The sequence below is a fragment of the Gopherus evgoodei genome, chromosome 1 (assembly GCF_007399415.2).
Source record: "Gopherus evgoodei ecotype Sinaloan lineage chromosome 1, rGopEvg1_v1.p, whole genome shotgun sequence".
Classification (NCBI taxonomy): domain Eukaryota; kingdom Metazoa; phylum Chordata; order Testudines; family Testudinidae; genus Gopherus; species Gopherus evgoodei.
Window position 1 is genome coordinate 293957667 of NC_044322.1, and position 26237 is coordinate 293983903.

General features: G+C 39.4%; 1 protein-coding gene across 13 annotated transcripts in view; it reads right to left on the reverse strand.

Annotated features, from left to right (window-relative positions):
• NAV3 (neuron navigator 3) overlaps window positions 1-26237 on the reverse strand; it is an 854219-nt gene that overhangs the window by 208648 nt on the left and 619334 nt on the right. For 12 of the 13 annotated variants that reach the window (XM_030548663.1, XM_030548662.1, XM_030548653.1 and 9 more), the window contains 3 exons: window positions 18965-19033; window positions 16005-16144; window positions 4015-5050 (listed from right to left, as the gene is read on the reverse strand). In XM_030548663.1, the coding sequence (XP_030404523.1) occupies window positions 4015-5050; window positions 16005-16144; window positions 18965-19033 (1245 nt within the window). The remainder of the gene's footprint in view (window positions 1-4014; window positions 5051-16004; window positions 16145-18964; window positions 19034-26237) is intronic. The other variant, XM_030548658.1, reaches the window with a different exon arrangement.

Sequence of the window (26237 nt, forward strand, 5' to 3'; positions counted from 1 at the left end):
TCACCTATCTTAGCAGCACAAATCCCATATAACTGCAAACCCTTATCAGTGGTCTGCTAACAAAAGGGTCTGAACCACTAAACCAGAAGAGAAGTAGGGAGAAGTTTTTAGTAAAGTGGCAACTGTTTCATTAATTAAATCAATATTGAAAATCTTACTCCAGACAGCGTGCTGAGGTGTAAATGTTTTCCAGACAGTCCTTCATTTAGCAACTAGTCTAACTTCAAGAATATTGTTATGAGCCAGATGAAACTTTGTAATGAGTTGAGTTAAAACCTCGTTCAAACAGATGTGTGAACAAGCCCTTTATTTAAGATAGTTGTAAGAGACAGTTAAGGTGCAACATCTAAAACAAAGCCTAATAGAATCTGCCCCAAAACTAGCACCATGTGGACAGATGATTCCATTAGGGGTGTCTGTGGAGGTGTGTGTATGTGTATTTATATATGTATGTATAAGTGGAAACTGAGAACAGAGAAGGACAGAGAGAGGGACAGGCAAAAAACTCCAACCTATCCCTCTCATGACCCATATAAAGTGTAAACAATGATGCTGTAAAATCCTTGACATTGTGGGGCAAGATTAAAAGCCTTCCCTTTTCAGTCTTGTCTCTTTTTCCCCTCTCTCATGCGACTGTATCTCCATTGTGCTACTTTGCTCCCGTCTCTATCTGACCTCTTAACAGCACAGTGAAGGCAAGTAAAATCCCATGGCCGAATTCACTGAATTTCAGTGATAGTGTAATTTACACCAGTTTTGTAGTCCCCTCGGTGTGTAAAAAGCTGTAGGCTAAAGTACCACGAGGACTATTGTAACTAACTGTACACCTACTTAGACCCTTCTATTACTTTTCCTGCTGCATCCCTCTCAGCAAGCCTTTTGACAAGTAAACTACACCTGAGGATAGCACAGAGAGTGGCTCAGGCTAGCTGCCTGAGTACGTACCTAGGTGATCCCAGTCTGGTTTGTATTCTGGCATCTGACCCAAGCCATTGCTCATGCTACCCCTGTTTACACTGCTATTTTTAGCATGCTAATTTGAGTAGACCTAGCGAATCTGTCTATCTGTGCTAGGAAGCGTGCTCCCACTTGCAGTGCAGATGTACCCTTAGATCAGTTGGACTCTGAGGACCATGATCAGAGGCGACGTGTAAAGGATTGCTAGTTGCACATTCATAACTGTGTTTGAGTTTAAGTTGTTACGTTTTGAGGAGGCTGGAGGAATGAAGGTCAAACTAGTTTAGATTCCCTCATATTCACCTCTATGGTCTCTTTGAAGAGAACTGGTGATCCCTGACGAATCTGCATGCCCTGGTGTTTAAGGGGATAAATATGACATCAGATAGCAATTGTGAACTAAGGGTTCAGGGCTGCCACTCATAATAAATCCTTTCAGCGCATCCTAATGGAACATCTGAAGAAGTGGGGGTTTTTTTTACCCACGAAAGCTTATGCCCAAATAAATGTGTTAAGTCTTTAAAGTGCCATCGGACTCCTCGTTGTTTTGTGGATACAGACTAACATGGTTACCCCTCTGATACCTAATGGAACATTCTCTTTTATATACAACACACTAACAACAACTATGACTCATTACCTACAACACATAATGGCTATTATGCCATCATACTCCTTGTAGAAAGAAAAATACATGCTCATCTCACAAAGAACCTCCTTTGTAATAGTCCCTGCTACTACTCTACTATCCCTAAATCCACATTAGTGTCATTGTGGCCAAAGAAAGGCTCTGTAATTGTATGGCATTTGATATTCAGAGGATATCAGCAAGTAACCCAGATAAAGTAACAACTTGCTTTTTACATATGGTACATTGCTGGGAGCCTGTGCAGGTTGGACCCTTGTGTTGTAGCTGGTACAATTTTACAGGGGTTTGCAGGATTACGTATAGAATTTTGCTGGGTTTCTGCTGAATTACACTGTGCCTAGCACTTTACAAGGACAGCAGTGTATATATGCAGGAGTTGGGCATTTTTTCCAGCTAACAGCACTGTGTAAAAACAGTTCTTTTGGACAGTGATTTTTGTTTATTAGCCCATTATTCTTTGGAGTTATTTTAGCAGCTAACAGGCATACTTGAGAATTATGTGCATACATTGCGGTGGCCAACTAAGAAAACAGTTGTGTTTACTAGTGAGAAAATGCAAATACATCAAGATGGCTTCACATACAGTACTGTTTACCATATGCCCCCAGCAATAATTCTGCTGACTTTGTAAATATGGATATTCTGTCTCTGATTATATTTATACTCTGCTATAAAATCATTGTCTACTATTTCAAAGACCTTGAGACCCGCAAGGAATAGAGTTAGCGTGTATCTGCTTTCAGTACAGGATCTGTGGGACAGATTCTGCTCTCAATTCCACAGATGTACATCTGAAGTAACCCCAGCCAAGTCAGTGGAGTTATTCCTCTTAACACTAGTGTGAGATTAGACTTTGGCCTTTAGAATTGTTTTCAAGCAAGATTTAACTTCAGATACAGTGGCCTTTGTTGGTTGAGGCGTACTGGGAACTAGTCATAAAGCTAAATTCTGTTGGCAAATGCACGCTTGAATCTCCCCTTTAATAGTCCTAATGTATTTTGCATTTTGATGCAACATTGTAAAAAAATAACATATTTCCATGTTGTTACAACATGCAATGAAATGGCATCACCATGTGGTAAATGTTAGTTTCATATGCATTTGAGGGCAGAATGGGATCCACATATATCTCTATATTTGTATATATATTTCCATCTTATATTCAATATAGTAAATTGCATATATCACTGAAGTTGTTCCAGACCATGAATTACCAGAATATGTGATCTTTACTCAATTATTCAGAATCACATCAATTCATTAAATATTTCTCTTACACATGCTCGGCTATATATTGAATTGAAGCGGCCAACTATTGAATATTAAAATAAATAAAACTTGTGCTCAATGGCTTTTTCCCCCTCATAATTTTTGGGGCTCTGTTTCTAATCACAATCAACTTAAATAATTTATCACTCACCCACAATGGGTCTGAAACTGTGTTTAGTGTTGCGTAATGATATATGCTCCCTCTGCGTCTACTCCAGCACCTCTTTAATCTTTAGCCAATTTTTATCTACAGTTCCACTTGCTAACAAAAACTGCCAGCCTATTCTACTTAATAATATATTTCTCAGTTTATCAAATTTTCCTTTTTAAATGTTTAATTTACCCACAACTGAATCTAAAAATCCTCCAACAGCTGACATTTGAAACCTTATTAAACTGCAATCACTATTACTGAAACCAGCCATAATAGTAGCTTCCCTTATTATAGCTTCCTTATTGTGTAAAATGAAAATCTCTAGCCGCCATGGTTTACCTCTTGTTTTTCAATCCACTACACCGGATCCTACCTAACGTAAATGATTATACTAGGTGGGTAACTTAAAGGTGCCCTTCTGCAATACTGTTATGCTGGGGTCAGTAGAGTAGAATCAGGATGCTGCAATCAACCCTCATGCTCACCCAGTTCGTCCTTGGTGAATATTTGCAAGCGTTTTAAAATTATTTCCTTCCCTAATGCCTCTTTTGTGTCACCTTCTGTGATGATTCCAATCAAGTTTACTTTAGCAATATTTAGGAAACAGCAAATTCTAAGCAAATATTGCAGAATATTGGCAGAAAATAGCAGATGAAATCTAAGCAAAAGTATTCAACACTGGAAATCTGGTTTTAAGAGTTATGCTCATCCACCAGAAACATATCATGTGACCTGCATATCCAAACAAAACAGCTTGAATTTCAAATGGCAAATACTCACAACAAACTGCCCACGTATGAGCTACAAACCAAAAAGTGTCCACAGCAACTATTCATAGAGTAATTTTGAATAGAGCACAAATTTTAGGAAAATCAGGTTTATGTACAACTTGTGAACAAACAGATAAAATCCACTAGCCATCTGATTCTCTATAAATTTTACACATCTTATAAATAATAACACAAAATTGCTTTAGTGACCTTACCTATAAATGAAAGGAGCTACTGTGGCAGTGTTTGGGTGACTATATTGCTGTTGTTGAGGAAGTTGGACGATGCCATTTCCTGTGACTTGTCCACTGCTTGCAGCCATTGAAACAGAAAGAGCTGCAGAAGAACCAGGGGTCAGAGCTGGGCTAGATTCTTTTCCTTCAGAAAAAGCAAGATTACAGGAAGTGGAGGCTTTCTCATTAGCTTGTGATTTCGTTGTCGATTGAGACTGGTTGCCCTTTGTAGTCCTGAATTTTTCAGACTCTTTACTTCCTGCACACACAGGTGAAGCACTCTGCTTTGCTGTTGGTACCTTTGATCCAGGTTTTGGTATCCCACTAGAGGAGGGTATTAAACTTTCCTTCTTGGCTGCTGTAGTCTTGCTCCCCTTTGGGATCAAGCTTGCAATTTTTGAGCTCTTCTTTGTAGATGTTTCAGGGACCTGGTCCTTCTCTTCCTTTACTGTTTTCTCAGTGCAAACTTTATTTTTGTCCCTGTTCTTTTCCTCTTTGTCCTTTGGCTGTAGCAAAGACTTTTTATTGCTGAGATTTTTGCTTCCAGCTTTTGGCGGGGTTAGCTTAGGTGACACTTTAGGACTGCTACTGGTGGAGCCACCACTATTTAGTCCACTGCTAAAGCCGTCCATTTCACCACACTCCGAAAAGGTGTCATCCTCTCTTCCACTGTCATTGGGTCCTGAACTTGATGACAAGGGGGGTCTTAAAGCAGTCCTAGCATTAACCAGCTTGAACTTTTCCAGCATGGATTTCTGTCCAGATGAAGGGGGTTTCACTCCTTCAGAAAGGGGTGGTTTGAGCCTATCTGAAGATGGAGTAGGGGAGGTGGCGGGACTAGGCTGCTTCACGGACAGCATGGTAGAGGTGGCACTGTGTTTGACATTCATGGATTTGCTGCGCCAAGGCTTGCTGGCACTTGGAGAGGGTATGGCAGAGACCGGCTGCTGCCCAGTGTTGATGGGGTGCTGCACATTTCCATTCATGCCTGCCGATGGGTGAGGGCCTTTTGGTGAATCTATTAAAAAAAAAAGCGAGAATCATATATTTTGTGATGATAGAATTATTTTTCTTCTCTCTGCTCTAAAATAATATTCTAATTAGTTATACCTTTAAAAACACAGATACAACTGAGCTTTCAAAAACGGATGGAAAATGCAATGTAACTCTCACTTCTGAAACTAAAGCTCTTAATAATTAGAAGATTATAATCATATCTTAATATTAGATCAAGAAAGCCTTCTAATCAGAAGATGTCCCAGATGTCACTAAATTAGCAAACGCCTCAAATCACAGAATTGAGACACTGAGGGGGAAAAAGATGGATTTTGAAAGATAACAAAAGTTAAGATTTTCTTTTCTGGTTTTCAGGTAATATGACACTTACATTGAGAAACTTGTACTAGAGACAATGGTCTGGGAAATACTGTTTCTGTTGCTACAAGCAAAAAAAGTCTAACACATATACCAACACTTCTCTGGGCCACTGCCCTGAAATGTCTAATTTAATTCTACCTTTTGGTCACTATATTTCTTTGCTAGAACTGATCACAGAGGTTTGATTACAGTGTATTTTCCAGGACAAGAGAAAATATATCAGAAAGCTTCACTGTTGACAGGACTTGATAGCAGTAGAAGCAGTTGCTAGCTCTGCAACAGCACAACACTGACAGTTATTTAGGGTCTGATTCTTATTTGCTTTAATGACTAGATCCACAAAGGGGATTTAAGTTCAGTGTTGTAATACCTAATTTCAGGCCTTCTGCTGCATAGTGGAATCCGCAGCCCTATGATAGACACCCAGACTCCCTCCTATACATGAGTTAGTGCCTAAGAATAGGATTCACAAAAGCCAACAAGTTGAGCAGAAAATTGCCTATGCCAGCCAATAGGAAATGCCAAGGAGAGGGTGTGGCCCAAGCTCCACCCCTCAAAGGGATTTAGGCGCCTACTTCCAGGCTGGAGGGAAGCACCTCCCTCCAACCAGGATTTAGAGCCACGAACCCTCTCCTGGAGTTAGGCACCTAAGTCAGATCAACCCTTTTTTGCCAAAAACAAGGATGGGGAGTCAGTGGCCTTATACCCCACAGCCCAGTGCATTCATCTCAGAAGTGAGAGACCTAGTTTCAAGGCTCTACTCTGACTCACGAAGAAGAGGGAGTTGAACTTGGGTGTTTCCCAGGCTGAGTGTATGCACTAACACCCAGGTAATAGAATTTTCCAGACTGGGGGCGCTCTCAGTCTTCCCTGTTGAAGCTGTTCCACTCTATAAAATAATTAAATATGGACAGGAGCAGAGGCTGGGTTCTGACTCTAACATCCCAAGGGAGTGCCGTACTCACTGGACAATAGGGTCATTCTCACTCTTTTTCTGGCCCAAGGGATTATTTATTTATACAGAGTGAAACAGCTTCAAAAGGAGAGATAGGGAGAGCCACCCCAGATTACCCCTTGGGCCAGTGGGTCTCCGACGTCCTGGGGGCGTGCTCTCACCACCAGGCTATTAGGTAGAAGGCAGCTTCAGCCTAGGTCCAAATCTGGTTGACCTACTCTAATGTGACCTGAGTCCTACCAGACTGGTTCCCACAGGCAAGGTAGGGGACACCTAGTTTGTTAATCTTGCTGAGGGTTAGGTATGAAGTATGCACTGGATATCAAGACTCCAGCAGCCGTGCACATACCCATCAGCAGAAACCAAGTGTTTCTCTACATGAACATTTAGTTCTCGGCAAGTTGGGGTGTGCATATCTTTTCCCTGCTAGCCTGCCTACTGCTCACTGAAATGGGACTAAATCAGAATACATTAATAAACTGTTAATATGCATCAGCAGAGTCCATATGGACAGTTAGTCCAAGGCAGGTTTATTTCGGATAGATTCATGCATGCCTCAAATTTACCATGAACAAACTGTTCATGTAGACTCACCCTCATGTGTCTAGGGAATGTAGGCACATGCTGGGTTAAGCGGCAGCTGAACTGGGATTTTGAGAATCTCAATTTTGGACTTAGGTCCTAAATGTGAGGTAGACCACTAAACCCCTTTATAGATTAGTCCTAAAACCCATTTACACTGCCAGAGCAGGGCAAAAGGGCCTTAGTATAAATGAGAATCAAGCCCTCTGTGAAATAATCAATAGAGTTGAACATATTTTAAACTCTAACCATATTTTCCAACAAGCAGCCTGCCTTCTTAAGCAAAACAGATTGAAGTATGAAAAACACATACATTGGGAATGAGCTCTTTTAAATTAAGCCCACATTGCTGAGTAGTTGAGTGCTATTTGCTGGTTAACATTATTCTGTGGCATCAGAGAAATGACGTGTTAATGGTGATTGAACCCATTAAAACCCCAATTATGTTCTCTAAATTATTGTGAATAATTGTATTAGCTCAGATGATGTTTCAAGTTAGTGTGTTTTGTATTGTTGCACAGAACACCAGGAGGGCTACTGAAAGGATGCTTAGGTGTGTCCATATTATTCAGTGTCAATTTCAGAGTGGCAGATACATCTGAGGCATGACTACAAAACATCCGCTTGAAATACTATTCATGTCTTACCAAAACTGCACTTAAAGCTTTATGTGGAAATGTGAGCCCAAGGTCCAATAATCTAAATATTATAGTTAGTGAGAAAGGGCACTAGCAGCATTTCTCCTTTGAATGCTAAGCCAGGGCTATTTACAATTCCATTTCTTGCACTATAAGTTCTATAAATGAAAGCAGGTTACCCGTTCATAAGCAGGGCTGGCTCTAGCCATTTCGCCGCCCCAAGCATGGCGGCACGCCATGGGGAGCACTCTGCCGCTTGCTGGTCCCGCGGCTCCGGTGGACCTCCTGCAGGCGTGCTCCACCGGAGCCGCCTGCCGCTCTCCCAGCACCCGGCAGAGCGCCCCCCGCGGCATGCCGCCCCAAGCACGCGCTTGGCGCGCTGGGGCCTGGAGCCGGCCCTGCTCATAAGAAGGAGTAGAGGCTTGTAAGTATCCTGGGAGAGGGGCCCTAACTTTTCTTTAACAAAACCAAAATATATCAGTATTGACCCAGACTGCACGTATATCATAACAATAGGCACCATAGATCCACAAAATCTGTTTCTTCCTAACATAAATACAGTATTAGTTAAGGTCAAGAATCCAGATCCTAGTGATGCCATCTATCAGTTCAACTATCTCCATCTTAAACAGATGCTCTGTCTATCTTAGTGTTTCTAGCACTCGCCACCATAATATGCAGGCCCTGCCCAGATGAATTAGCTCTGCATGCCTATGCCCACAATGGACTTCACAGACGATTCTGCTTTTTATCCTTCCCAGGTTACAGGAAGCTCTGTAGGATTTAGTTACTGTGAGAAAACTTCAGCAAATAGATGGGTCTTACAGTGGTCTTTAAAATAGGTCAGACTTTATCTCATTCTAATCTCGTCTGGTAGCTCATCCCATAATTGGGAATGCTTTGAGACAGATTCTTGCCTTTTAGTGGCATGAAGCAGTCTACTGAGCCACCTCCTTCCCAGCCACCAGTGCAAAGGTTGTGGTTGGGTCTCTATGATTTTCTGGTGAGCCCCAGCTGCTGGAGCAGAGCCTAGGGGCTGTGGATTGCTGGCGTAGATTATAGCAAGATTTAGGCTTCTTTAATTTATTCCAGGGACCGGTCTGGTGGCTGATAGCTCAGGATGGGAGGTGAGCAAAGACTCCTTTGCATTCACATCTGGACATGCACTGAGCACTCATTGTTTATACATGAGGACTGGGGCCTTTATTTCCAGTTTTCATGTATTTCATCCTTAAAAGTGTTAAAAATATATGCAGACTATATATAACAATATATGAGTCCACTACATTCTGGTGTGTTAACTCTGATATTCAGGTATCTCTGTAGGCTACCGGTTTTAACTTGTGTTCATTTACTTACAAAAAGTACTGATTTAAAAAAAAAACACACAAAACCAACTCTCCCTTATCATATCTCCTTTGGAGCAATATTAAGCTTGTGTAATGAAAAGTCAGTAGTAAACAAAGAAAAAATTCCTTTTTGGCATTTCCTCAATAATTTGTTGTGCTGTATACACAGCAAGTACCCACAGGCGCCTTGAAGTCACTGCTTCATAACACATATATCACAAATTGTAATCAGCGCCAGATAAGTTACAGATGGACTGAGAGCTTTAATTTGGCTCTTAATCTTTAATTTAAATCACACCCTTAATGTTCCTTAAAGAGAGTTGTTTCTGTGCCCAAGCATATTATTGATAGTTCATTGTACAATTAATAAAGTCGAATAAAAGGATTTGTTTCCTGATACAGAATGACCTTGTCTCCCAACCTAAATGCATTCCTTGAACCTGCAGATCTGTTAGTATGCTGTGCATATTCAGTTTGACTCAGCTATTTATTATATGACATCTGTCCCCATCTTGTGGTAATTTTGATACAGAGTAAATCCAAACAAAATATATCTGTGTATTTCATTTTTACATTTTAGTTTTACATCTTAAATCTGTAGGTCACCAGCTTATAAGAGTGGAGAGAGGTTTTGATTATTATAGCATAGGCACACTAACTTTTCTTCAACAATAACAACATAAATCAATATTTCCAGCATGTTGATTCAGACTGCATATATGTAGGCTTGGCAGAATTCAATTTTTTAAAAATAATTTTGATGGAGTGTATTAATGTTTATTTTAAGCTTTTTTTTCAATTTCTATCTATTCAAATTTTCACAGATGAGTATAATTATGGGGGGACAAGCAATAATTATTTAATGACAATGTATGTTGAGATTCAAAAAGTTAAAGCTTTAAAATAAAAATTGTCAACATAACACATACGAATATACTAAGTAAATATCCTTAAAATCAAATTCTAAGAAGTTCTCAAGCAGCATTTGTCTTTCTTTGCCTGTCCATAAGGCCCTTCATTTTCAGTTTTCACTGATTTTTATTGAAAATTTCCCAGGTTTTACATAAGCTATTATTTGGGGGGGGGGGTGTTTGTCTGTTTTTACTGATTTCTATCACAATTCTGGACCACTCAAGTATATGAAAATACCAATTATGTGAAGAAAATCTAATACATCACATTAGGTAGATGTATTTATGTTAATAAAGGGTAAATACGAGGCTCTCTGTTAAAATAAACAATGTAATGGAAGATATACGTACACATTCACGTGCATGCATATGTGCACACATTGTTAATGTGCAGTCCATGAAAAAAAACCATTAAACTGCTTTCACTTTCAGTTTTCTTTCTTCTCGCTATTTGTTGGGTTTTCCCTTTTTTTTTTTTTTTTTGGTGCTTTAGTCCCCTCCAATGTTAACCCCAATATTTACCCAGAAAACTGTGAAATTAATTTATTGTACTGATTTTCAGCTGCTTTTTTTTTAATAATAAACACGAATAAATTCCTGGGAAATTTTAAACAAAATAAAAACTGAAACCTTTTGTGAATTTCTATTGTCATCAACAGAAATATGTTTTTGTCAGTTTGTGTATGTATGGTGAAATCAACATTTACCGACATTTATCGAAAAAAATCAAATCCTTCCAAGCCTGTACATATATCATGGCAATAGGCATCAGAGATACATGAAATAAGAATTTCTGTTTCCTTGTACCACAAATATTGTATTAGTTACAGTCCAAAATCCAGATACTAGTGACACCACAGACAAATGTAAAAGTCCTTATGTAATTTACATTATACTCTGTCAGGCCAACTATCTCCATCTTAAACAGATGCTGTATAGTTGTATACCAGCAGTCCATCTTTATGGATAAAGAAGTAGAATAAAAGGATTTTTTCCTGATACTGAGTGATATATTTGTGTATTTTATTTTTATATTTTATTTTTATGTTTACATCTTAAACTTGTAAATCACCAACTCATATGGAAGTTTGCATATACAATTCAGTACAAATGACAGTTCAGTTGTTGCCTACATATATGCTAATCAGAAACAGCCACTCACACAACTTTCTTCCTCCACTTACCTGCTCAGATTTTTCCTGCTAGGAGAACAATTATTACATGGTTGTGTAAAGGGACAGGGATATATGTATATAAGCATATGTTACTGGATCAGGAGCATACACCAAGAAGAATGCTCTGACCCCTAAGCATAATCTTACAGTGTTTTTTTTTGCTTTCGAGAGACTTGGATTGGCGTAGTGAACTGCCATCCTGCACTACATCTCCTATATGCAGACTTTCTGACAGTAGCCAATGTCAGATTTGCCCTAAGGTGTGTAACAAAATAATGGACACAAAATGAGACCAGGACAAACATACAGGCCTAATAATACTAGTATAATAGAATCTCTCATGTAACATTTCAGGACCAAAGCCTCAGTTGTAGCTTAGTTAGGGGCTTGTGAAATGTACAAGTATAGACATTTTCCCCACAAGCCCACAGAATGGCTGGGGAGCCACTCTGTGAAGGCTACTTCATCCCCTGGCTGAAATAGTTCTGTTCACCTTTAATGTGTGTCTACTGTAGGGCAGAATATTGCCACCTAAAAGAACTTCATACCACATAGAAGTGCATACTTCTGTACAATCCCAGACCTTCTTTATGTGCTACAACCACACCTGTTCTATTGCCTTCATGGAGGTAAGGGACTGGATTTGCCCCTAAGTGCATGGCCAATTTGTCAGACTTGTACAGAATAAAAGCAGAGTGGAAATGTTATTATGAGTGGTGCAATGATGGTTCCAAAGATGCAATCTCACAATACATTTATGTATTTTGAGGAGAGAGAGGATTAGTATCAAGTAGCTTTAGAAATATTTTAAAGGGTGAGTGACTACACATGGAAAAAGGGAAAGTTAACAAGGGAATCTGATGTGACAAGGGTTTTACAAGGTGTGTTTACTGACTAAAATTGGAGTGTTCTGTAAGAGTCAATATATGAGAAGGGAGATAAATAAAAACAAAACAAAACCTTCAATTTAGCAAATGTCATGTATATGAGTGACCCCATTCAATTCAATTGGAGTTGTGTGAAGGGTTAGACAGCAGCTTAGACTAGCCAATAGGTTGTTGACAATGAAAATATGTGATCATAACCAAACACTTTCAAACCAGTTTGCCCACCCCACATGCTTACTGCTTCTTTAGGAAAACCTCCACAGGAGAGCTACATATGCCTGCCCCCAAAATAGGTAACAATATCTTATGTTACAAACATTCATAGTCAGAAGTTCAGCATTTACCTTTATTAGGCATTTTTTTTAAGTATTAAGTGGGGTAATAGTCATATGACTCCGTTTCACTAAAGTGAAAATATTTCAGTTTAAACCCCACACCACACAAATAATTTAGGGCCAATAATCAAATTCTAAAAGTCTTTTTTTCAGCACGATGTGGTGAGAACATTAATCAGAACATTTGTTCTTTCCTACTCTCAACTGACAAAATTTATCTTTCCAATTCATGCAATGTTGCACTGAACAGTTCTTCTGCAAAATGAGTGCTATAGATGCAGTAGAACAGTGATTCTCAAAGTGTAGTGACTTGTAACATTGGTGGTAAGTGGATCAGTCAGGTTGTATGAGGTTTAGTTTAAAGTATACTATCACTGACTGAAATTCTGAAGGTGGTACACCAAATACCGTCTGAGAATCACTGCAACAAGTTTATACTGGGGGTAAGCGTATAATGTTGCAGGGCTGTTCTTCCTAAGAAATGTGAGGGGAAATTAATCTAAATGACTTCATCCTTGTTATTTCAAAATGAAAGAATTATTTCTATTATTTTCTTTTTTATTTATTCTTTCAGAAGCAGACATTCCATTAAGACATATACTCTCACTGCAGTGGCAGCTCAAGGCACCAGCGCTCCAAGCGTGTGCCTGGGGCGACAAGCTGCGGAGGGCAGCCTGCCAGTCCCTGCAAGAGCGGCAGTCAGGCAGCCTTCAGTGGCTTGCCTGCAGGAGGTCCACTGGTCCCGCAGATTCGGCAGCAATTCAGCAGCAGATACGCTGAATCCCCAGGACTGGGGACCTCCCGCAGGCGCGTCGCCAAAGGCTGCCTGACTGCTGTGCTTGGGGCAGCAAAAAAGGTAGAGCCACCCCTGTATCACTGAAATCCCTCCTAAGGATGTAGGGAAGAGAAGGGAAGAAAAGAAAAAGATCAGCTGACTGAGCCCATATGAGCCAACTCACTGCAGTCTCCTAGCATTGGCCTGTTTAGATTTTTGTTATGTCTTATGTACTCAGCACCCACACGTCTTAATCAAAGCTACCATAAAGTAAATTCTAACTCTGGCTGAATGAGTTTGTGGGTAAACTCTGGCTTTACTGAAGTCAATGGCAAAACTCCCACTGGCTTCAACAGGGCCGGGGGGAGCGGTTGCTCATGTGAATTATTCCTTATGGAATACACCCCTACTTATTTATAAGTTACAATTGAACCTCAAAAAGGGTCCAAGAACTGTCAAGCTGTGAGTAAAGGTTTGGTCCAGATCCAATTTTGGGTCCATTCTTGGTTGCATTGGAGCACGATTGGGCACTTGAATCTGTAAATGTACGTCCATCCCTGACAGTAACTGAGTTGGAAACCATGTTAATTATACAATAACTGGAGTGTCAATTATTACCAATTCCTGATAACATGTACTGTGTAAATAACCTTGTGTAATGTATTCAAACTCATACAGCATATCATGAGTCATACTAAAGAGAACTATGCACTACTATTGGTCTGAGCGCAGGCCTGGCAGTCCGCAGCTCCTGAGTTCTGACGCCTATTCACACAATGACTTCCTTGTGCAAGCCATTTAACTTCTCTGCCTCAGCTTATCTATCTGTAATACATACATACTTACCATACAGGAATGTTATCAGAATGGTCACTTATTATTTTGAAAGCATTATACACTGGTTCTACTTGGGCTGCTAGCATTAATTTGTCTCGTTGTAGCGCCCATGGCAAAGACAATGCATTAAAAATAGAGCTTTCAGTTCCCTATACAGTGTTGCTGTGGGAACAAAAAAACTTTTCAAGTTACTTTAGTAGCAAGTGCTAAATATTATTATCTAGTAGTAGTACTATTAGTAAGAACATTTGTTTCATAATTTTTTTCTATACATTAATGCCAGACAAGTTCCTAGATATGAAAAAGTTGCTACTTAAATTTGTCACAGAAACATTAAACAATATACACATCATGATAATTAACTTTAAAAACAGTTTGGTGCAGTTATTTTTCTCTTTGGGCAAGGAACTGATATGGTGGATTTTGACACACTTTTCTGCTTCTCCTTTTAGAATCTTAGATGAAATATTTTGCTATCCCAGCACTCACTATAGTTGTTTTTCCTCATTAACTTCTGCTTTTATATATATGTCTTTAAAATAAACTTGTACTTGGCTTATGATTTCATATCAAATCAATGTGCTCAGATCTTTGCTGCTGTTATTTGAAGTAAGAAAAAAGGGCAGAGACAGAAAATTTGAAATATAGTACTCGGTAGTTATGCAACATTACGTTTTCTATATCCTGGAAAATGAATCGAATGATTATATACAAACAAAGCAGCCCTTATCCTCTTGCAAGTGATGACTTCACTAAAAGTCTGATCAAGGTTCTCATTCTGTGCAGGGAAGAAATGGGAAAGTAAAGAAATCCATCACAGAAAAAGCCACATAAACATGCATTGCACGGCAAGCCTTAGCAGTCCAAAGACAGTTTGCAAGCAATGAGCTGAGAAAAACTGGTATCTACAACTATGGAAAAAAGTTTCCCACCTTTAATCATTCATTCCTCCATATGCTGTTGTTTCAACTGCAAACTTATGTCTAAATCATGTAGCATTTCTAAAACCTAAACTATTGTACATACCTTCAACTAAGGCAGCCACACCTCCTACTGCATAAGTCCACTATAGTATTTGTGAACTATATACTGTCTGCTCAGTACATATCCTGTGCACTTTATGGATTTAGTCTGCATGTCTTGCTATAAACAAGCTGATGATAAAATAAAATCAACTACAGAGCTATCAAAAATACTCGTCCCTGATAGTAAAAATAATGAAATAACTATTGAAAGGATGGATTTATATCTTCAGATGCTGCTAGGGGCAAACCATGTTCATCAGAATTTTGCAGAAAAAATCTGGATAGTTGCCTGTTGCTTAGATGAAAAACATTCACTGCATATTTGTTCCTCCCACAGACCCCAAGGATGCAAATGGGTATTATACATATTGTATCATTTTCGACTATATTCTAACACAGAGATATGAATAGAATGTCATTCATTATACAGAGAAGAAAGGGGGCCTGGAGTATTTACACAACTCAGAATACTGAATTTTCAGATTCTTCTTCTTGAGATTAAGAATAAAGAGGGACATTTTCTAGAAAAACTGCTCCACAGGCCAGGGAGGAGATCAAGAAGTGATGGGGATGAAGAGGAGAATGAATTAAATCAGTAAATAGAATAGCAGCTTGTAATTAAAGATGAAGCAAAATATGAAATTTGAATTTTAACCCTTTCAATTTTTTCAGAAAATGGGTTTAAATTTGAATCCCCAGGTCCAAACTGACTTCTCAGATTTTGTCCTGGTCTGAATATGCAACCCGAAGATTTTGGTTCCATATCCCACATGAACTGCTGATTCCACAGAGGATCTGACCCAAAGCACACTGAAGTCAATGGGATTTGGATCAGACTCAATATTTCCCCCATGAAACATCGTCACCTTTTACTTCAGTGAATCTCATGAGATTTTCACCAATGAGGGTAAAAAGATTGCAATAACAGTTCACAAGATTTCAGTGCTGATTAGTCCAAACCCACATTTTAGCCCTGATTCAGCTATGAACCTGAACCTAAATTCGACACCACCTTCCTGGCCCATCTCTAACTATGATTTTTGTGTTACACATGGGATTGTTTCTTTTCTGCTTTCAGACTCTGGTGTTGTCTATAAACAGTTACTGGTGCCTTTTCAACACTTACCTTTTTCATTGCTATTTGCATATTGTGGAGGCTTGTTTTTGTCAATGCTGTTAAAGCTCTGACTTCTCCGATTTAAATTAGAAGCTCCCTGGACCTTGGTACTGCTGCCTGCAGCTGGCACCCTTGAGGGCCCTGGAAGCCTAGAACAGTATAATCAGAAATTACTTTGTTGTACAAGATGCAAACATATGGAACGCACACTTTGTCAAGTATCAGACCAAAGTATGGAACCAGTAAATGAATAACAATTATTTCACATAATGACAATGAATGACAGGAATCAAGTTAGCTAGATTCAACAGGGTCAATGAAAATAAAAGTTAACCCTAACACACACAAAGGGGGAAAAGATGTTTTATAGCATCACAAGAAACATAAAAATGCTTTGCATTTTCCATTAACATTGCTAAAACAGATTCACCTACATATACTATAAAACAGTCTAATATTTTACTTAAATATATCACAGTCTGTTTTCTGGAGTAAATACGATAAAATTGACTAGAGAACATAACAATAAAATATTTTGAAGAAATACCCCAAATGCTCATAATCTGGTAAATACTGTAGTTAATTGCATTTATAGCACAATAATTAGACTTTTACTAATCCACTGCACTCAAATACATTTTGAATAGCTATTGGCTCTAGCTCTAACTATATTTCACATTGGTCTGCATATTTATTATCTCAAATGCAGAATGCTGAAAATAAATATTCTAAGGTAGATATTGCAGATGTATGTATGCCCTATATAAGAATATCATGCAGACTATACAGTTCATTTGTTACTATTTGCTGCCACCATCTGAGCCTTACTGTGTAGTAATGTTATGAAAAAAAATTAGGAGCCATTGTCTGTAGCATGTATAAAGCATCATTGTATTTTGCTTGATTCAGTTCTCTGGCATATGATTATTTAAAACAAGTCTGCTTCAAATTTTCTCCATCACCACTGTAAATACAACTCCCCCTGTCCCTTTTATACAACACATAATAAAATACTCAGATCATCAACAGACTTTTGCAACAGGGATATAATATCCATATTCAGTTACTGATGGACTGCAAATGTGATGAGTAATTTCAAAGACTTTGCTAACAACAGCATGAATTATTATAGAGTTCTCAAATGATACTAGTGTCATCATATGATGCATCATGAAAGGGCAATAGCTGGAGAAAGGAAAGAAATGACATTATAAAGGACACCGAAATGTTAGATTTTTATAAATGTTTTGCTTAACACATTGGTACATCAAAAATGTTGAAATCATTTTTACTGATTTAAGCCTCAGAGAGCTAATCCATTCATTATTTTTATGGCTCATTCTGGCTGCCAGCCTGCCCCACTAGTCTCTGTGCTGAGACCAGAGCAGACTGTCTCTACAGCTGTATGCATTCTAACCTTTACCATGACCCATGAATTCTAGTGATCTTCTGTTCCCTGAAGAATGCACTAAAACAAACTTAAAAATCCATTTGCTTTTTCTCATTACCCTAATTTGACAGGCAGTCAGAGCCCTGAGATCATTTGTCAAAGGTAATGAGAAAAAAAAAAAAAAAAGCAACGAGAAGGCATGAGCAACACTGGAAATTCATCTGTTCTATTAAAATGTAAAGTACTTAACTGTATATTTTACATGCCAGAATCCTCGAACTTGCAGCCATAAGCACATTATACATGAGGTCACTTGCTCTACATACTTTCCAATTTACTTCATTTACCATCATTAATTGAACTCAGTTTTCAAATTGCCCTTGCAGAATCATTTTAAGCAACCAAGGAAATGCAAAGTAGGAAATAACAGATAAGGGACAAGTCACATACCTCTGATCAGGGCCTTGGCAACACTGTCATAGATTTAAAGTATTAGACAATAAAACTGTTAGCCTACACATGCTGAATGGTGGACAAAACAGTCGTGTCAGCAATAAATGAGACTGAAGACCTATGATCACAGGCATAAAGCGACTATACTCTGGAATGGCTCATTGCAAGCTATCACCAGTCACTCAGATTATATTAGTGCACCACATTATGAAATGCAAGCTTTATTGTGGATTACATTATTTATAGTTCATTGTTCTCAGCAATGAACTGTACAGCAAACAGTGTGATTAATAAAGGCATTGCTTATTATAAACACAAACTTACAACAGCAAGAGGGACTTTTCTTTCTAAAAATCTGTTTGTGGATTTTAATGGTCATGAAAGTGAAAGATGAGCAGCACTGGCTCGAGTGGACAACAGGACAGGCAGGGAAAGTGTGAGTTTCTGCACACAGCTCTGTCAAATACACTTCAAGCTTTAAATTTAGCTGAGGTCTCCAAACCCAAGTATCTCATGAAGAGGTGCTTAGCTATGCTACTCCAGGGACAGCAGACACAGTCCGTGACTGTTTGTCTGCTACACTTTTCTCCTCTGCTCTGGAATTTAGGGAATTTAGGGTTGCCAACCCTCCTGGATTGTCTGGAGTCTCCAGGAACTAAAGATTAATCTTTAAAGACTATATCATGTACTCAAGTTTCCAGGAATACATCCTGCCAAAATTGACAACCCTATATGAACTAGACTTGTGTGATGATTTTGTGATGTGGACACAGGGTCCTTTGAGAGCTAGAATGGCCTTCCAAACACATTTTCACTTGTGACCCATGGAAGAAGTTGAGTCAAAAGCTATTCTAAATCCCTAAGCTTTCTAACCTCTCACATCTGATAATTTACATGCAGGACACAAAGATGCAGGATACATAACAATCAGAAATATGGCTAATGGTATTGTACAAATCTGCTTTTGCCAGTCAGGTGCAAGGCTTTCCCATGACAAAGCTCTGTGGTACAAAACTTGCATGATTACACATTGCAATGTTTACTTATGTCCAAAGAATAAAATACCAATGGGCACTGGCTCAGTTGAGTATCACTAATAAGCAATAAATGAGAGATATTAACTGACCTAGAAGTCTTTTTTTGACTGGTTGCAATTCCACTGTGATTAGACTGAGTTGCATATCTGGCTCTCAGACTGTATGAGAAGAAACAGAGAAATTGAATTAAAGAATTTTTGAACACATATAGAAAGCACACACTTACTAGCAAACTATGAGTTAATGTAATGCAAGCTGAACATGTACAGAAAACCCAAATTAATCAGCAAAGAATGAATTAATGTGCAGATTATGAGTAATGCAATGTACAGATTATGAAATAATGGACGGTGCTGTAATTTGCCTCACTCAGCAGAACATATTAACGTTTAGATATAGACAGTTTGGAAAAAATTTCAGAATGGCCAATTTTCAGTATTGGTAGTGCAATCTGCAATTGCAAAATCTGTGTTTGAGTTTTTGCGCCTGCAAAAAGAACTGCAGGCAAATATGTAAGTACTTTTGCCTCCAGCTACCTGATCTGGATCTGCAATTAGGTAGTTAGAGGAGAACCAACATTCCAATTTGCAGCTACATACCCAGTGTGAACACAAAATGCAGATATAAATTGAACCCACCAAAGGAAAGGCATCTGAAGAAGTGAGTTTTTTACCCACGAAAGCTAATGCCACCAGACTCCTCGTTGTTTTTGTGGATACAGACTAACATGGCTACCCCTCTGATACTTGACACCAAAGGAAAGATACCCTGCTGATAAATGTAGCCATATAGAAATGTTCACTGATGTTTTCTGTCATTATCACTCAAGCTAATTGTAACAAAGTGCATTGCTCAGATGGATGCTTTAATAGGTGACTCCTGCTATTTATTTAGGTTTCCTGTTACATTCCATAGGGAGTTACATCTTAGCCTCTTAAAGCATGCAGAGGGCATTTTTGCAATACAAGACATGTCTTAACTGGGGGGTTACTACAGAACCCTGTTGGAAGGCCAGACATGTGTCCCATCAAGCAGGAGATGCCTGGTGCTGAATCTCTGTTGCCTTATGGCCAGTTTATGCCACTCCCTAGTGCAGTGTGGCTCTACACGAGCGGGTCTCCCAGCAGTTTGCATGAGTTTGTCTGAGGCATGGCTATGGGGAGAAGCTGCAGCCAACATACTCTAGCTATTAAGGCTGATACAATGTAGAGCAGCTGTCAGGTCTCAGAGCCTCAGATCATGGGGAGGCACAAAGGTGGTTTAAATCATAGGTCAGGTGAAATGGGAAATCAGAGCCTTAGAGTTTTTGAGGATGTGGGAAGAAACCAAATAAAATGGCAGCTCCACTGTGACTGGTTTGGCATAAACCCAGCAACTCCCACAGTTTATATTTTTAAATCACTGCAGTAGTAGTAGCAGCAGCAGCCACCACCTCTGGCATATAGGCCCTGTATAATAGGCTGGCACTGTTTGCCAGAAACATTTCTCCCTGCTAGGAGGTATTGATTCTGGTAGGAAAGAGTTAACGTGGTTTCTGCTGATGCACTAAGGTAGGCAGTGTAGTAGTCTAGCTGAATACAGTGATTGAAAATAGTGAATACAGTGTAAAAGTGACACCTCAGCATTATGATGCCTTCATTTGACCTGCCAGGGTGACAAAGAGGTGGGTGGGAGACTTTTTCCAACTGTGAGATATTATGGCAGAGAATTATTCTTAAATATTCAGCCCCTAGCAAAAACAAGACATTCTGGTTCCCTTTGAGCTTCAAGTGCCCAATCTTTTATTGAGAAAGTGGGAACTTTACTTTGTGTTCATTGTTGTTAATTTCTGTGTTAATAAACACAACCCCAGTAAGGGGTCACAGTATGGCCTCTAAAAATGTGTGAACTGCGTTTGCAGGTTGGAAATGGCCCCTGCTCACACACTGTTTGAAAGAAATAAGACTATATGAGTCCTAACACTGGGGTATGGAGCCACCAAAGAGACAGCAATGCCACGGCCCTTTGGAATAGACGTATTGTATAACCTCACAACAGCGACAATTCATGGTTTTAAATGACAGCATCTCCTCTGGGATTTAAAATAATACTTAGCCCATGTTCTATATATGTGCGCACACATATTACATAATATTTTATATCTTATATTATATTACAATATTAAATTGCCCGGCTCAGGGGCAATTTAAAGGGTCCAGGGCTCTGGCTTCCATTACCACAGTGGAGCTCTGGGCCCTTTAAATCGCCAATGGAGCCCTGTCACCACTCCCCCAGGGTTCCAGCAGCGGGGCTTGGGAAGCAATTTAATGGAGCCGGGGTTCCAGCCGCTGCAGGAAGACCCAGGACCTTTCAATCACCAGCCTGGGGAAGCTGGTCCGGTCCGGCATGATGAACTGGCTCTTGCTGGTATGCTGGACTGAACCAGCTTACTTTCACCTCTGCTGGCAGGACAAATGAAGGCATCATAATGCTGAGGTGTCACTTTTACACTGTTTGGAAGGCACACTAATAGAATATGAAAATTATGATGTGTTAAAAAATTCCTGAGTGTAATTCCTGAGTGTAAGACAAAATGATGTAAGTACAATTAACACAGACAGTGATTTTTAAAGCAAAGTGAACAGGATGTATCTCAGGCACTGACTGATGTACAGCGGTACTGTACTATAGCTTTTTGACCTAGAAGAACAATAATTTTCCAAGGCAGCTGAAAAGATCAGACAACTATGACTTCTTTGTGTTCTTGAGCTTTTGGTGTGTCAGCCTGCAGGTACAGAGTGTGTCGTTTCCATTAAATTAAGACAAAATGCAGGGGGATATTCAGCTGAAGATGCTTCCTAGCAAACTCTCTCTCCCTATGCATCTAACCCCTTCCAAGTTCAGGGAGCTTCTGTCTTGAGACTGCTTTCAAATCTCCAAAATCTCTTTAAAAGCATTGCTCAGTCTCAGCGCCAAGTCAGTCCCTCTGTTTCTGAAAACCGAATTCATAATAAGCGCAGGGGAAGAGGGAAGAGAGAAAAAGGCTGTCAGCATTAAATACAATGCGTTTATCAAGTCCCTAATTACTTTTGTTTTATGTCTCTTGGTTAGCACTAGACCATGATGGACCCATTAGCTTCTTGCACAGCTATCTTTTCCAAAACTGCTGGTCCCACACTTACAGATGTGACCACAGGTGCTAGAACTACAGGTGCTGGGTGTGCTGCCGCCCCCCCTGCCTTGAAGTAGAAATAACAACCTAAATACATCACATTCAGCACCCCTACTAAAAAATTACTCCAGAACCACTGGATGGGACCTTCAACACATCAAAAGTCTAGCATTCTTGCAAGAATTATACTACCTTTTAAAAAGAAAACATTGCCAATATAGCCAATTGCCTACAGACATAATTTGGCAGTCAGAAAAAAAAATGAAGTTTTGCAAAACATACAGTGCTCTTTTCTTAGCTGATGGCTCACACTCATATTTGAATGCATTGTTATGTGTTAATCTAAAGTGCATTGAAACTTGGGGTTGGTAATTGCCGCTTATCTAAGATAATTATAAGATGCCATTAAGTTCCTTAATAGTTCCTGGTAGCTGAAACAATAGGGACTTTCAACCAAAATACAGGCACATATCACCACCAGAAAAGAATGCACATCAGGCCACTCAGAAATATGAACTATGTGAGAGGAGAAGTTTCACTGGACATTGTCTGTAGTAGAGGAGAGAGTGTGAGTGAGTGAGAGAGAGGAAAAAAAAAAGCCCTAGGAATGTGGCCCCAAGGAAAGCAAATGACTTGTCTATAGTTGAAAGTTAACATGGATTAGGGTAGAGTGTAAATTTAAAGCACAGTAGCTGTTCCTGACCACACTCTTATTCCAGAACAAGAGTGCCTTATTCCTGTTTAGCTCCTATACATAGGAACAGCTCTGTGTGTACACAAGCTCTCGAAGAGAGATCTTGTGGGCTAAGTGCTAACTGGAAAAGGGGCTCAGAACTATGAGTAAAAACACAGTCTCTTGTTTGATTCCTGCTATGTTCCAGGAAACAAGATGTTGTACACACTTTGTAAATAGACAAGGACTGCATCAAAAAAAACAACACCACATGACTCCATCATAAATTTTTCCTCCTAACTGCAACGACCCACGAGACCCTGACTTTTTGGCTAACTGCTCCCATCAGAACTGGTTGTAACAGTTACAAAAATGGCAGTCAATGCAGCCTAATAGATAGGCACAAGACCGACGGCAGCAGTACTGCACTGCATGATTAAGAAATTTCTATTTGAACAAAGTACTAAGAGTTTGATCCAAAGCCCTTTGAAATCAGCTGGATTCTTTCCATTGATTTCAATGGGCTTTGGATGAAGCCCTAACATTTTTTTTCTCTTGCAATTTAAGGAAGCAGAGACTGCTAACCTAGATGCAACAATCCCAATGGCTAATTTCTGTTGTTGATCTTTAGGCCTGATATGGGTGCAAACAATGAAACAAAACAGAATAGGTCAGCTGCAAGCAGGGCAATGGGCTTTAAAAACTGCTCCTAGCAGGTGCATGAAAACGCTCAAAAGTTTCCATAAGTAATAATGGTAAAGATTCTTAGATGCCTGTCCACCAAAGGCATCGGAGGAGGAGGGGGGGATCAGAATTTTAATTTTACCAGAGCAAACTGTGGAAGGATGAGGAAAGTGTAATGAATTCATCAGTTCAAATGAGCATCTGTGAAGAGTGAGGGTGAAGGGCAGACACTGAATTAATGGCAGACTTTGGAGTCAACTGCAGGGAAATCTGTCTCCTTACTCGCTTGCCTGCAGACAAACAGCATAAGAACAGTAATAGCTGAGTGGTACAGGAAGGAAGGAATGAGGAGGAGGAAGCTCCATTAAATTGTATACAGCACATAAAGCTGAAGGATGGAGCTCATTGGAAGCTGGATACACAACATGGGTCAAATTGACAAACCCCAGCTTCAGTGGAAACCCATGTAATGATTCCGTATATCCTTTACTATTTATTAAAAACAGAGTCTTTCTAGCAGCTGTTACTTTATAGTGTGATGGTAGTGTGGCAATCCATCTATAATGTAAAGGGTGTCCTGTAAGTTGTAATTCTGAAAATATTAGCCATGTGATTTGTTAAAGTTGCTGGACACTTTAATTCTGGTTAGGGAGAGAAAAAACTCAAGAACAAAAACAGAAAGCAAAACAAAAGCAAACAAAAAACAGAAATAAAAAGTTTTCTTATGGGATCAAAATCATTTCACCCTACTGAGTACCTGAATTTGACATGACAAGGTACACTCATACCACGTTGGTGGGATGAGTGCGCACTATAGCCAGATGAGAATTTTCTGTCAAAATGATTTTCAGGTAGAAAATAGTTTTTTCCCCAAAATCAAAAAAAATTCTACCAGAAAATTTCAATTTTCCCTAGGGAAAAAAAAAAGAAAGCTCCCTGGCTCTTCAGCAGCTCACCTGGAAGGAAGCTGGCAACCTGGGACCTCAAACTTCATGACTTTCTATGCTCCCAAGTTCCCCACTAGGCAGGCTGCCACAGAGCCAGGGCTCCCCACTTCCCCAGTTACCCTAGGCATTTTTTTGCTTCCCCATTATTTTTTATGCTTTCTCCACATTGACTTCCTTCTTGCAAAACAGAGTGACTTCAGATATACATAGATCATTCAAAGCAGGGACTGTGCCTTTGTATATGTTTGTACCGCACAATCGGGCCTCAATACTGATTGGGGCCTGTGAGCACTACCACAAAGTAAATGTTTAATTACAATTAACGAAACAGGTAAATGAAATGACAGGTGACCATCTAGGGTGACCAGATGTCCCAATTTCACAGGGACAGTCCTGACTTTTAGGTCTTTTTCTTATATGATCTCCTATTACCCTCCACTCCCGTCCCGATTTTTCACATTTGCTGTCTGGTCACCCTAATGACAGCCCTTAAAGACACAAGAAAGGATGTCAATAAAATAACAAAAAGAAAAAAATTACTAAAAACTGCCAACAAACAATAACTTAGCAATTTTAGTTCAACAGGAATATAAGTACACTTAGGTATCTCAAACACCTTTTAAAAAAAATCATTTTTACCAAAACAAAGCACCCAATTAAATAATAATGTGCTGCAGAAGTGTCAGATCGGGATTGCAACCATACAGCAATATGTACGTATAAATATACATACATATACACATTCACCTCTGATTAACTCTGTTTTAGATCCACTAAGGACCCAGTAACAGAATGGGTCTATCTCAGAGTACCTATATTAATTTCTTGTCTTAAAACTGCAAAAGAAGCAGATGTATAATGAATCTTTTGTACCAGATGGCAGGAGAAAGGGGGAGCTGCATAGCACTTAGTTCTTGCTCCCTCTTATTTCTATCCTACCTCTTTTGGATCCTTTCATACCATTCTGGATAAAACAAATTTGTTTGTGGATGCTAAAATAAGATTGAGATTTTTAGGGCCCCAATTCCTCAAGGCAATTAAAAATGCTCCTAAATCCATCCCTATTCAGCAAATGTATAAGTGTTTTGTTGTATAAGGATGGACTGCTGAATTGGGGCCTAAAATAATGAGTCATACTCAAGGCTGCCCAGAGGATTGAGGGGGCCTGGGGCAAAGTAATTTCAGGGGCCCCTTCTATAAAAAAAATTGCAATACTATATTATCACGGGGGCGCCTGTGAGGCCTGGCGCAAATTACCCCACTTGCTCCCCCCCAACTCCCCACAGGTGGCCCTGGGAAAAATAAACCGTCCGCATCTTGGCACAAATCCAGTTTTGAGAAAACTTCCTGACAAGGTATCACTGGTTCTCAGCATCAGCTAGTGCTAAAAGGCACTAAAGCTCATTAAAAGGATTGGACAAATATTTTCATTCAAAACTTTTTTTGGATCGAAAACTAGGGGTTTTTAAAAAGCAGAAAAAAAATCACAGATAATGTCTGCTTTCCTTCAAAATTTGTTGTGTTTTTTTAATTGAAAAGCTGAAATTAGTCTGCCAAAACCTGAATATGGCTAGGGGTGGCCAAATATTTTCTGCTTCCTGTGTTTGATTGTTTAAAGAAACAATAAAAAAAATCTGCTTAAAAAAATCCAAAACTTTTGAAGCTCCTCAGCTTGTGACCAAACACCTGAGCCCATCCAGTCAGAGATTTTTCCAGGTTTCTGATACTCTGCTGGCTTCCTTGACTCGAATCTGTCTCCATAACTTTGGGTTCATTTAGGTTAGAACATAAGAACAGCCATATTGGGTCAAACCAAAGGTCCATCTAGCCTAGTATCCTGCCTACTGACAATGGCCAATGTCAAGTGCCCCAGAGGGAGTGAACCTAACAGGTAATGATCAAGTGAT